General features: G+C 43.9%; 1 protein-coding gene across 2 annotated transcripts in view; it reads left to right on the plus strand.

Annotated features, from left to right (window-relative positions):
* Positions 1–13,915, plus strand: part of rusc2 (RUN and SH3 domain containing 2) — a 36,195-nt gene that overhangs the window by 7,381 nt on the left and 14,899 nt on the right. For both annotated transcript variants that reach the window (XM_070963986.1, XM_070963987.1), the window contains exons 2-3: positions 10,074–11,829; positions 12,614–13,193. In XM_070963986.1, coding sequence (XP_070820087.1) covers positions 10,258–11,829; positions 12,614–13,193 — 2,152 coding nt within the window. In that variant the 5' untranslated portion in view covers positions 10,074–10,257. The remainder of the gene's footprint in view (positions 1–10,073; positions 11,830–12,613; positions 13,194–13,915) is intronic.

Consider the following 13,915-nt stretch of genomic DNA (forward strand, 5'->3'; position numbering starts at 1 on the left):
CATAATTTCTCCCGAAAATTAAACTAATCTGCTGTAAATTTCCTCATTTGCATTTCAAGCAATCAGCTCCTGCCTGTCACATCGCATCCTCCCGCTGTGGCTGGATGTCTGTTAACTCTAAACCTGCTAGCGGTGGCAGCAGGCTGGTCCGCCGTTACGCAACCGTTTACAGTGTAAGCTCTTCAAGTTCAGGCGAGGAAGGAGACTCTCTCTAAGCCTTTTGGGAAGCTGAGATCAAGGTCGTGTGTTCAGCTTTAGCTCGCTGAGAACGCACAGGTAGTTCAAGGGATTGACTTGGCGTCAAGTGTTTGTGCTCAGGTGTAGCTGCATTAGCAAAGCAATAAGTGGACTTAACATGAGGGTGAAGTGTGACGCTGTTGAAGTAGTGTAGCTGGCCAGGTTACTATGAATAGTTGAAACGCAGAGTGAATTGAAAGTGTGTGTCGCCACATTTTGTTCAAGCCTCACTTCTGTTTGTCCTGTGAGATTTGTCTCTGGCTTCGCTGAAGAGAAGAAACATTTTGAAAGTTCCACTGCAGGACATTCGCTTCAGCTTCAGCTGTCTTGTTTTGTACCATAAACTGGACTTCCCACTAAAGCAAACCAGGAGTCTCATGATGCAGCGCAGAGGTCAGTGCAGGATAGCGATCAATGGTGGAATTCGACTAATGACTCAACATCATTGTGGTAATTTATTAATGTCGACACAGCACTTTTAAAAGTGACCGTTTGGATAAACTGAAGGCCTTCCAGCCTCAGCAGTCATGCTTCGTAGCCGGCCCAGACTTCTGACCTGTAAAGAGGCAAAGGCACGATAGCGTTTTCCTAAAGCGATCAATAAAGCTTCACATTTCACTGTATCAACGAGTGTGTGGACATCAGTTCACAGCAGCAGGTTCAGTGCTGGCTGTGTGTGCTGCTGCAAAGCTCTGAATTGAACACAGAACAAAGAGTTGGGTTAGAGAGCCGTGCTTTATACTGTTAGATGTTAGATAGGAAGTGGAAGCTTTTAAACTCCTAAGGGACACAGATTGAAAGCCATTTATTTGTTAGTTGTTCGTTTATTATGGCTTCCTTATTGGTTTTTGGGTTCCACATGGGCCAGCTGGGCATGTGCCTGCCATAACACACTTCTGATGCGTCTCTTTTCAGACGCGCTAGCAGCATAGCTTTAGGGCTGGCAGCGCTGCTGTGTGTGTAGTTCAGTCCAGAGTGAAGTAACTCAAGAGCTGTATGATGGATCGCCATGAAATTTGATACAGACATAAGCGGTTCCCAGACAATTTATCACAATGACGTCGGTGATTCCGTAACTTTCTTCGAGCGTCACCAGCTGCTTAAAGTTTCTTGCCCAAGCACTGAGTTTGTGACAGATTACAGTCATCCAACCGAATGCTTTCACTCTCAGCTGAATGCAAACATACAGCAACATGCTGGCTGATGGTGTCAGCCTTACAGCTGAGGCTGACAGAGAGACCGTCGTTTGAGCTGAGCCTGTCGAGCTGAGTCTGAGATGACCTAAAATGGCTGCCATACAGAGGACAAACCCTCTTGATTCACTTCACACCATTGTCTTTTCCTCCTGTCCAAAAATAGCCGAGTTGACTGTTAATTTTTCATCTGTCAAACTGTTTTTTGTTTTTTTTTTAAATCATGCCTTTCCAGAGCTGCTGCTGTGGCTGTGAGCTCTTGTTCTTGTGCTGTTTTTCAGTCCTGTTGCAGAAGAAGATAAGCGAGAAAAGGGTCATGTTTGGTAGAGTTACCTTTAAGTTGTGTATTTTTAACCTGCAGTTGAGTCTGGTGTGACAGACTTTCCACACTTGGCTGACGTTGGTGGGAAATTTCCACCCTGAATGCATGGCTCACTGCACTGTGACATGGGGTCATTTCCTATTTTTCTCCCCTTCTTGTCTGTCTAGGTATTTTTGACACACTGTATCTTCTTGCTAGACGAAGAATAACTGCTTCATGAATTGCAATTCATCGAGCCTTACGAGGCGACGTGAGACAAACCCAAAGTCCCGAGAGACAGTCAAGGTTGTTCTGTTTTGGCATTCCTCCTTTTTAGCTCTCCCACTCTCTCTTTCTGTCAGGCTTTATTTGACACCGCTGTGAGACTGTGAATGTGTGCAACAAACAAAGCTCTTTTCATTTGGTTCGCAGCACACACACACACGCACACACACATTCGGAGCACTAAGCTGTAACTCAACAAGCAGACAGCTACAGACAGCAGCACTGGTGCAGGAGACGAGAAACAGGCTGTGTGAATAGAGGATAAATGAAACCTGAGTTCACAGTGGCAGTGCTGTGGATTCATCGGGATTGAAAGCAGGGGGCTAAAAATGTCTGTGACAAGTGTATGGACGATGTGGCCCTAAAGTAATTGAAGAATATTTCAGCGGATTTCTGCAAAAACCAAATTCTTGATAATTTGACAAAATACTGATAAATATTTTTTGCATTAGAAGTCACAACAAGTTAGCGTCCCAATCCTGGCAGCATCAGACTGAAGAAAGCAATGGCTGCAAGATCCTCCAGATTGGTTATTTCTGTTTTTTGCAACTCAGAAGACATTAAGACAGATGTATTTGGTTTCTAGTAACTGTTTCGATGATAGTTAAACGACTACATGTCATTGTGAAGCAGGTCCCAGCTCTAAAGTTTAGCTGTTTTCCAAATAAAAACAGAAACATCGACATTTCAGCTACATTTTTGCTTAGTTTTAACCAAGATGCCCTTTGAGCTGCCTGCAAATGACCAAAATGTGCAGACATTTTGGAAAAAAAGTCAATTTTGGTAGAAAGAGTCACATCCTCACTGTATTTTGAAGATGGTAGTCTTGTGGCGTTGTTGTTCTGCATCCATAGCAGCGCCAAGGTGAGCAGCTTAGACAGAAAATGATAATTTAAGGATGATTTTGTTCATTTTACTTATTTACTTTTGGCTTATCTTCATCATATGGACCTTTTAAACTTCTTAAAAAAGGAGCGCATTGGGTTCGTCTCATCTAACCTGATTGAATCAAAACTAAATCTAACAGACACGTAAAATAGAGGGGTAACTGGGTGTTGCTGGGTGAAATAGCGGCGTAGTCTAATTCATTTGTAGCTGAAATGTTTGACAAACATTTGTTCAGTCAACAAACTTATCAACCTTCCACAAATATGTGAAATGTCTTCGGGTCAATAGAAGTTTGACTCACTGCACCTTTTGTATTTTTCAGCAAATAGTCACAAGAATGAACTCAGTAAACATGAGTTGTCCTGTGAGTGTGGACTGCATTCATCATCGTAACTACCACCTCCTCTCGCTGCGTCGTCTGTCTCTGTCTTTCTAGGGTGCGCCTTCACTGTGATGCCCCCCCCCCCGCCGGGCTCAGACTTATTCCTGGAAGTACAGCCCTGATTATATAAGAGGGAGGACGTCTTTGCTTTCCTTTTCCTCTCAGTGTGTGTGTGTGTGTGTGTGTGTGTGTGTGTGTGTGTGTGTGTGTGTGTGTGTGTGTGTGTGTGTGTGTGTGTGTGTGAAAGTTTAAGAAATAGGTCAACTTCTCAGCCTGCTCTCCACTATGATGACATACAGTAATGTGGGTTTTCCAAAGAATCCATTAAGGATGTATTTGTGGAAAAAAAAATCAAAGCTAATTGGCTCTTACAGGAACCCCTAATGAATCCCTAGCTGTCAGAGTATTGCTTTGGATAGAAAATCCTGGTATTATGTTTCTCTGTCTTCCTTTTCTCCTCCTTTCTGACTCATTGTTGAAAGGAAAGCAGAAGACCAAGACAGTCTGCTCCTTCTTATACTCACACTTATGCTGCGTCTTCAAGCTAAAAGGCCACAAACTTGATAGCATGCAGTGGGTATTGATTTGTCCAGCACACACAGGAGCAACATTAACAGCACTTTGGAGTTGTGTCTTAGGCCACTTGATAAATAGTAGTCCAATAGTCACACTTCTTTTACCTCTCGTTTGGTCTCCACCAACCCCTGAGAAAATATCTGGCTCTTTAACTGCTCAGTGCTCCGCTATGTTCAGCAGCAGCTCATTTTATCTGTCTTTAACTTCCTCTGTCTGCCAGTTGGAGGTGGGCAGGTTGCATACAGTGGGTGTATCAGAGCGTCTTCGTTGAATACAGCAGCCTGCTGTGGTTGAAAACAACACTGATCAGAGCAGTGAGGCTCTGAAGTTGCAAAACATTGACTTAAAAGATGCTAAAAGGAAGGTTTTGTGGTCCTGGTCCGTTCTTTGCTTTCAGACTGAGTATCATCATTCACAGCAGGCTTTCATGTAGACAGGAATTGTATTAGTTGTAAAGACAGACTAAGGAAAGGGATGGTAGCCAGGACTGATTGCATTTAAGCACGAGAGCAAAATCTGTCAGTTAAAATAAAGTAAAGGTTGACTCTGAGTACAGTATGTGTTTTCTGTCTCACTGTTCCTCCACTGACTTCCATGGTGTTTGACGCAGTCATCATTCCCCCCCTTCACTCTTCTTATGGCTGTTTGCACATGATGCCTCGCACAGCATGGCCGTCCTGACTGGCTTATATTGTAACTAGGGTTTCTGATGTGGCATGGGAAATGAAATTTGATTGGCCAGGCTCGGCCTCTTTGTTCTTGTTAACCCATTATCCCATCTGATCTGCTGTAATCTGGTAATAACACAGATGCCAGTGGTGCTATTGTAGGCTTAGAGGGTGCAGGATATTTTCTGGATGTTTGAAGCCAGACCTGCTATGTAAAACGCTCTTTGTTGACGAGTGTGACCTGAACAACATCATTTTGAAACTTCTCTCTCTCTCTGGGCACAATTACTTGATTTTGGAAAGTATGCTGGATGTCAAAGAATTTGTCATGGTGGTACTGGTGCAGGCAGGTGTGGTGACAAGTCTATCTTTATTCTTCTATTCCTGTTTTATGTTCTGATACTTTTGATAAATTCCTATTATTTTGATTAAGTCCCATTATTGAGCTGTGTCCCCAAAAGACGGATGGGTTCCTCAGGCTATGGTGGAGCATAATGGCTATTCAGCCTACTCAATGGCCCCATTCACCAGTTTCTCTGTTTCATTTTCTGTGTGTGGACTTGAATTCTTGAATAGGCCAATACCCTGTATGCATGTGTCCACTGTGCCACTCTTGTAAGGGAGTCCAGCATCACACAGTGCTATACAGCAGCTGTGATCAATGTATTATGAATATCCTCAGAAGAGAGGACGTAACTCACCAGGACAATATTTCTTTTTGCTCAAATTTGCTGTTAAGTGACTTTTAGGAATGCCTTGCATCATCAACATCACAACTGTAGCCCAGTAAAGCATCTTGGTGATATCACACATGATGGGATGCACCAATCTTCAGGTGTACGTGCCAAAGAGAGAGGTGAGAGGTTTCAGCTGCTATCTATGACACTGAGAGCAGTGTCATATACTTTTAGTACCAGTGAACCTACAGAAGTCTCTGTTGTGTTGGAAGAGTTTAATTAAAGAAGCTAATCCAAATCTTTTAAAGTGCTTTTTCATTTATGAGGAATAAATTGCGCCATATTGCAGAGGAAGAAACCAAGTCTTTTGTCTGTGAAGGACGTCCTACTTAAATCAGTTTCAAGTGAGTGTGTAATGTGGAGTCAGAGCTTTCGTAGAAGTCCCTCATGGCACTGAATGAACTAAACTTACCTTCAGTACCAAGAGGGATTGTTTGGGCTGAAATCAAGTTTTCCACCTTCAGTGAATACAAAAAGTGGAGACGTAATCCGCTGCTGTAAAGAACGAGACGGTACTGATGGTTATGTCTTCCCTGGAACATCAGTGAAAGCGTCCTGGGTGTGTATCAATACTCCCCAGGTGGTGCATCTTTGCAGCCACCACTCTAAGCACTGCTACCATAGCAGGCTTAAAGCGATGGTGGTCATGGTCTACAGCATTGTAGTGAAAGTGAATTTTCCTTGTGGCTGTACTCAGCTGTGTACGCTGCTAATCCATGAAATCTCTGGCTGGTTTGAGCTGCCTCCTCACAGAACCATGGAAGATGAGATGGGACTGTTGCTCTGTACTGACAGAGAATGGATGCAGCATCTTTTCTCTGCATGTGTGTGTCTGCGTGTGGTCTGACTTGTGTTTCTCTACACAGCTATTTTGTCTGCAGCAGTCCTGCTTACCAAGCTCTGTACCAGAAAACAGAGAGCAAACAGTTTGATCCCTCTCTGTGGAAAACACACATACATCCACATCAGGACCCTGACTCTTGCGTTCACATGGGGGTGTTAAAACTCTCTCCATCAGAACAGACATGCAGCCAAAGATGAAAGAAACCTCAGACGGTTTTGCTCGTAGCTCATGTTAACACTAACAGTCTGGTCTGAACACACATCACTCAAGATAGCCTGCCTGACCCTGGAGCTAATCCCTTAAACCAATTTTAGTTTCCCCTGTCTGCTGCTAGTATTGCCTGCACTCTTCATCAGAACCATTAAGTTAATCTACTAACGTCACATTGCACTGACAGGAAGTCTCCGACTTCAGACACAGTGAAGTTATCCTGCTGGGTAGGATTGTTTTGAACTGAGTATATTTACAGTCTATTTTATGCTCGCTTTAATAAGACATGAGCAAGGTGGATGTTACAGAACCGTCCAGTGCTGCTGACATCCTTGTACTGAGATATGTGGAGCTGTAGAGAGGCAGAGAAATGTGTGGTGAAGATGAGTGTTTCTTCAAACAGATGAGTTTGCAAAACACTCCATAGATATAGTTTCTTCTGCTTGTATAGGACCTTTGTATTGTCCACTCTTCTTATTAATTGGTATTTATTTTACATATGTTGAATCGTTTTTTTGCGCAACAGCGCATGATTAAAAGAAATGCACGTCTGAAAATGTTACTACTACTGGCTTTTAATTGCAGTTGAGCATTTTCCCAATGCGCCTCTTTAGTGTTATGTAACAAGAGGATCTCTGACTTCCTCCATGATGTCAGGTTACTAAAGCCGCTGTAGTAGACTGCCAGGCTTTTTCTGTCCGTTACCACACAATCAATCCAAAATCCAATGTCGTAACTTCATATCCTAATTAATAATAACATTATTTGTGCAGCACCTTTCAGACAAAGTCACAAGGTGCTTCACAATACAATCACAGTATTCTTGTCACATAGATGTCATTCCCCAAAGTCATTCTGGTCTTATTCACAGTCTGCTTGCTGTGATTAGCATGCATATTGTAGGAGTGATACTGTATCTGAGCAGCAATAGATAAGGGCTTGAAAAAGTGGACTTGTGGATGCTGTCACTAGTTTAGACGGGAGAGGGAAAAGTCTGCATGGTGAAGATGAATTTGAAAAGCTCTCTCAGCCCCTGAACAGCTCTCAGGAGGTGAAACTGAACAAGGCAGGTGACACCCAGCTGCTTTGGTGAAGCATGAAGTATATGTATTTGTAGGTGTGACAAACAAGAGTTGCCTTTTCTCAATAATTTATAAAGTTAGAATACTAAAAAAGCCATTAACTGTCAAAGTTCATACATGTTCTTCATTTATGCCTGCAGCAGGGGGTCGCTGGGAGAGAGCTCCTTTGCTTGGAGCTAAAAAGGTTGAGTTTCACTTCTTTGTAGGTGAAGCTGAAGCCTCCCTCCCAATACCATCCCAGTCCTTTGTTAAAAAGGTCATTTGTCAAGAGTGACGTCTCAGTTATTCCCCTGTTCCTCCGGAGTAAATTTCATCGTGTCTCATACGACTAACATTTAGCTTTAGACCTGCAGTCTGCGGCCTTAGCTGGCCGCTCTCTTCTCTTTATTTAGCAATAAAAATGATGCAGCGTTGCTCGCTCTGCACCTGCTTGCAATTGTGCTCATAAAGGTTTCGTCTGCATCTATATTTGCATATTATTATCTGTGTGAGTCTGTATTTGCACATCTCTTTCATGTACTGTAATGCTGGCTTGGCTCTCATCTCCAGCTCATTTTTAGTCACTAAAACTGATTTTCTATTCTTTCTTTTAATCGACCCATTTTATCTGGGATTATGTTTTACTGAGCAGGTATGATAGAGGGATTACTCTAAGTCTTAGTTAGCACTCGCCTGGTCCAGGTCATGATCCTGTGAGCAGATGATTTAATGCAAACTTTCATTCCTAATCCAGCTCATATTGTACCTTATAGTACTTTACCGGAGAAAATTAAAGGTGTTACAAAGGATGATTTAATTTACACAAGCCAAATTTGATTCACTTGAGTGTAGCTGGATGGCCAGTAGACACTGAGGCTGCCCTGTAACCTTGGCAACAGAAATATCCAAGCATCTACTGACAAATATGTACTGACAAAAGGCGGTGAAAGATGCCTCGTGGTATGTCAGTACATCATTTCCACATTGATTTCAGATAATAGTAAAATCACCATAAACAAGCAGTGAAGAAGACTGTGAGTGTCCCTGCTGTTAAACTGTATTTACTACTGTTTGTGACATGGCGTGACATCCACCATTGTCCTCTGCAAAACAAAGCTTTCAGGGTTCCATGAAATTTTAGATAAGGGAGCGAGTTAAAGGCTGATGGAAAAATGACTTTCAACATTTTTGTCTTCTTCAGCTTGCCACATAAGAAACTGAAGTAATGAAAAGAAGGCATCGTGGTAAATATAGTCTTAACTGTAAGAAACACATGTACTAAAGGATACCAGTGACTTGAGATAAAAGCTATTTTTTCATATTGTACGTATATTGACATCTGAAACCACCACATGTAACTCCTTTAACTTTAAAGTTAAAGTTTAAAGTTTCATCAAGATAAACCGTGTTACCCTGCAACTGAGAGACGACAGGCTCGATGCACGAGCATCCAGTTTATGATTATGTGCAACCAAGCATATTGTCAGAGTGTCCATGAATGAGATAGCAGGATGCTAAAACTGTGCCATGATTTCAAATTGGCTTTTAAAATACACTAATGATCAGCTAAATACCTTATTAACCCAACAAAGTGTGAATGTATTTTCATTTAAACAGACAGATGATGGTGAGGGAAACGGTTCCTGTACCCTGTGTGTGTTGGTATTTGTGTCTCATTTAGGGTGTAATGTGGGAATGGGGATGAGATCATAGCCCTGTTTAAGAGTCAGCTGTTTGGTGTGTGTGTGTGTGTGTGTGTGTGTGTGTGTGTGTGTGTGTGTGTGTGTGTGTGTGTGTGTGGATGTCACTGTTTCCACTTCACATGGTGCTGACTCACCCTGCTCAGGATATGGGCGAGACTAGGAGGATATAGTTCTGTACTGATACTGGAACTATTTTAGATAAGCTTATTTTATGGTGCTTTTGGTGCACAAATAAAACTTATTCAAAAGAGAAAAGCAAATCAAAAGACTGTAGAGCGTTTAAACCCTGTTCTTAAAGAGACAGTGATGATGGGTGGATGCTATTATGTGAAAACAGTTGTGTAATGTCTTTTGTAGCTCCAGAGAAAATGATGTAAAGTGAGGTAATCAGGGTTATCTCAGCTTTGACTTGGACATTACCAATTTTCAAGGGGAGGTGCAGGTCCAACCAAAGATGCTGTTGAGTTGCAGTACTTTAGGATTCTGTGCTTTGGGAGCGTGGCCTGCATTAGGGGCTAAAAGTGTTTTTAGATTTGTCTTCACTTGGCCTCCAACTATATGGAAGTACAATACTAAATTACTAGAGTACCACTTAAAGTTACTACTTTTTTATTTTTATTTCACAAAATGTTTTATTCTCAAATTCCAGACTGATTTGGGAACTGACGCTGTATGGGTGAACTTTAAAATCTCATTTTCAAAGATCTAAAACTCACCAAACAATAAATAATAACTCGCAAGAAGTTAATGAGATGACAAGGAGGGACTCCTTTGCAATTATGAGGAGTACAATATAAAAGCAACAGAACTCTCTGCGCTGTATATTTGTTTCAACTGAGGTTAAAACGTAAACATTTTGTTTGTGGCGAAATTAGGTAATATAATCTCATTGATCGCTCTCCCACTCTGTTTACTGAGCCTCTCTACAGGATTTTTACAGCCTGCTCCTATAACATCTTTCCTCTCTCTGCCTCTTTGTATTTTCCAGATGTATCACTCTGACCACGGTGTTGACTTCCCCGACCTCTCCTTCCAAATCCCTGGCAGCCCTGCAGAGCTAGGCCCAGCAAACAGAGTGTGAATACAACCCTCCAGCACAGCACACGTCTACCTTCCCCTTCACCCAACAGGGCCTCCCTCTGCTGCAGTCCCACCCTCCCTCCTCCTGGACCATGGACAGCCCTCCTAAGCTGTCAGGTGAGACCCTAATCGTGCATCATATCCCCCTGGTGCACTGTCAGGTGTCGGGTGGGCGGCAGGGTAGCTGCGGAGGCTCGCTGAAGAGGAGCAACCCATTTAGCCCACCAGAGAACCTGGGCTTGAGTCGTACCACTTCCCTTCCTGAGAGAGATGTCCTTCAAAGAGAGGCTCTGCTTTACAGCAGCCTGATCCAGACCTCTGGTGGCTCCTGGTCCTCCCACAATGGAGGAAGAGACAGGAAGGGTGGCGCGCGAGGAGGCAGCACAGCCAGCGATGATTCATCGTTTACCTCAAGCAATTCAGAGGACCAGCTGATCACAGCTCATACTTTACCCAGAGCCAAACCGAGGAACAGGAATCCATTGCGTCATAATCCATTCCTGCTGAATACCGAAGATGACGAGGACGAAGAAGAAGAGGAAGATGGTGACAACCTCAGTGGTTACCTTGAAGACTCCTCTTTTCACCTCCACAGTGACTCTAACTCAGCCCTCAATGACGGGATGACGTCTTTCCACTTACACGACCTTGGCTTTGCTTCTGAGCCCTTTCTTTTGCACAGCTCAGTGGGTGGAAGCAGTCGGGAGTCCCTGAGGGGCGTAGCCTCGGATCTGTCCAACCATCTGGAGGACCTGGATATTCTAGGACTGAAAAGTCAGCGGCGCCACTTCAGCAGCGGTTCCAACATGTCCATGGATTGCGGAGAGCACGACTGGGGCGATGACGATGAAGAAGATGAAGATCATCCCATGAGGTGTGGACGAAGCAGCAAGACAGGTTCGTACTCCTCCAGCTCCTCCACACAGCATTGCTCCTGTTGTGCACTCTCCCAGAACTACCCTCAACACTTCCCTGAAGCCTTCTCGGAGCCTTTCTCAGAGTGCCAGCAAGGCTACGGCAGCGACTCCTCTTGCAACAGCTCGGACGGAGTGCTCGTAAACTTCAGCGCCATTTACAACAAGATGAACAATGGCGTCCCGGAGAAGCCACCAGTCTCTGGGCACACCAACCTCAACAGCTCCACTGACCACTCCTGCACCTCGTCTGTTTCTGATCCACCAGGAAATCAGCGAGACTCGACCCGAGGGGCTTTCTATTTGGACCTTCACACCTCCCCAACCGAACCTCCCCTGCTACAGCAACAGCCCTCCTGCCTCGGCAGCACCTTCCCACTCATCCGTGAACCACACCTATCCACCTCGTCCACATGCTCCTGTGCCGTAGAGCACCAGGGGGCTCTTGACCTCGACGCCAACTGCAACTCCTACCACCCTCCACATTCTGGGTCATCTGGAGACCTTGCATCCTGTCTACAGAGTCAGGCGCGCCTGGTTGTTGCCACACAGAACTACTACAAGCTGGTCACCTGCGACCTCTCGTCCCAGTCATCCCCAAGTCCCGCAGGGTCCTCGGTCAACAGCTGCTCCGATGAGCACAGCAAAGGCAGCCCCACCCCAACCCAGCCCAGCGAGTACTTCCTGTTCAAGCAGCGAGCTTATGAGGAGGCCGTGGAAGAAGAAGACAAAGACGGAGAGTCATCGAGGGTGAGTGGAAAATCCAAAGTCTCTACTCTAAACAATTATTAATCCATCTAACAGGATTCTTCTGTTCTGCAGTATGATGTTCATTAAATGGCTAATACTGTATGGACAGGTTCTTTTGATGCAGTTGTTCTGTATGTAAACTAGTGACAGCACATAGTCTGTAATACAGATAATGAAAAACGTGGAGCGCAAGAGTCCATGAAGATAAACTGATTTTCTCACTAAATGTAGCATTTGTGAAAAGGGAGAACTAAAGATTACTCATTTAAAGAATCCAGATGATTACATAATCCAAACAAATGACAAAAAATTCAAACATCAAACATTTTCTCTCACTCTCTCCACTCCAGTTCTTCTGTATCTTGAAAAGCACAGCTTGCAGCAGGTGGTATGCATAATTAATCAATTTTAGGCAGCATGTGTAGAAGTACACCAACAAGTACTGAAGTGATGAGAAATAGAGTCTGAGTATAAGAAGAAATCAAAATAGCAAGCAGTGATACACTGACAACCAGTCTGGTACTGGTTCATATTAGATCACAGCCACTGTCTCGGGTTATCTGCTATCATGTGTAAGGATTATTTTAGCAGTTAGAGCTGAAGGCTTTTACTAGCAGATAGTAACCGTGCCCTGTGTCAAAGCAAGTCTGTCTTGAAGGCAGATTAGCTCTCTGGTTTGCTGCCGATTTGCTACCCTAAAGAGTTTTAAGGTAATTTGACCTCTAAATCATGGTTGGTAATGCGTTTTATCTGATGAACTGTTGTGTTCTTTCTCTTCATTCAGCGAGATGATGATGATGAAGATCAAGAGGACAAGGAGGAGGAGGAGGAGAAGAAGAAGAATCAGCAGGCAGCCAGTGGGGCTGAAGCTGCTTCTGCCGTGATTGAAGGCCAGGTGTACGTCAACATCTCCCCTCCTGTAGTTGGCCGGGCTGTTATCGGAGGCGGATCCTCCTCAGGAAGCCGTCCTCGCTCTCGTAGCTATGACCGCAACCTCGACAAGTCTCCATCTCCTCGGCTCGGATCTCTGGAGCGTATGTTGAGCTGCCCCGTCCGGCTCAGCGAGGGCGCTGCCCCGACCCCACCTCCTCCTCCGCGAGTCACCTCCTTTGCAGAGATCGCGAGAAGCAAACGGAGAAACGGAGGTGCAGGGGGGTCGCCATCGCTGAAGGCAGCTGCAGACCCTTTCTCCTCCACTTACTCCACCCACTCCCACTCTTCGGTGGATTTCTCTCCTATCCCAGAGCAGCGTGCAGAGGTTGACAGTCACAGCCTCTCACCTGTACCCTTTACCAGATGTTACAGCCATGGCAGCATTGAGCGACACCTGGAGGGGGCGAAGGAGACCAGGGCCAAGGCTGAAGGTATGGCACCTCTTACTTTATTTATGTCACTTATTTATTGGTTTATTTAACACGTGCACACTAATAGACATTATTGAGTCAAACCTTGACTCTACTTTTAGCTTTGTTTTGGTCTCCACCAGCTCCAAAAAATCCAGCTCTTTAGTGGCAGGCTGGAAAAACAAAACAAGACATGAGTTTAACAGCTAGTAGATGCTGAAAAGCTCTATAGACCTGCATAATTCAGTACCTTTCGCATTATACAGTCATTTTATACAGAATCTTTGTTTTTATAAGAAAAATACTGATTGGTGGAGCTTTGAAAGAAAATACAGTATAAACAGTTGAAAAACATCAATATTTTTCAATCACTGCAGGCTGCTTTTCTTGCTTCACCTACTTCTGCTTTAATTCCTGATTATAAATTCACTCTTAATTTAGCAGCAGCCCTCATTTAAAATATAACCTGTCATGTGGATGCATTGATGCAGTCATCCACCTCTTCTTCACTGAATTTGTCTTCGTGTGATCATTGAATATTGCTGACTTCGGTGCTGGTTGAATGGAAGGAGCAAAGATAAAGAATATTGATTCTGAATAAGTGAAACACTCTGCAGAGTGTATTTGGTCTCAGGAATTTAAAATCTACTTAATAAATCCAATTTGGTACAGAAGTCTGCAGCTGTTATTGCTTTTGGAAGACAGATGGACAAAAAGCACACTTTAAGTAGCACACACTCAAA

Source organism: Chaetodon trifascialis, chromosome 6, assembly GCF_039877785.1.
Source record: "Chaetodon trifascialis isolate fChaTrf1 chromosome 6, fChaTrf1.hap1, whole genome shotgun sequence".
Classification (NCBI taxonomy): Eukaryota; Metazoa; Chordata; class Actinopteri; order Chaetodontiformes; family Chaetodontidae; genus Chaetodon; species Chaetodon trifascialis.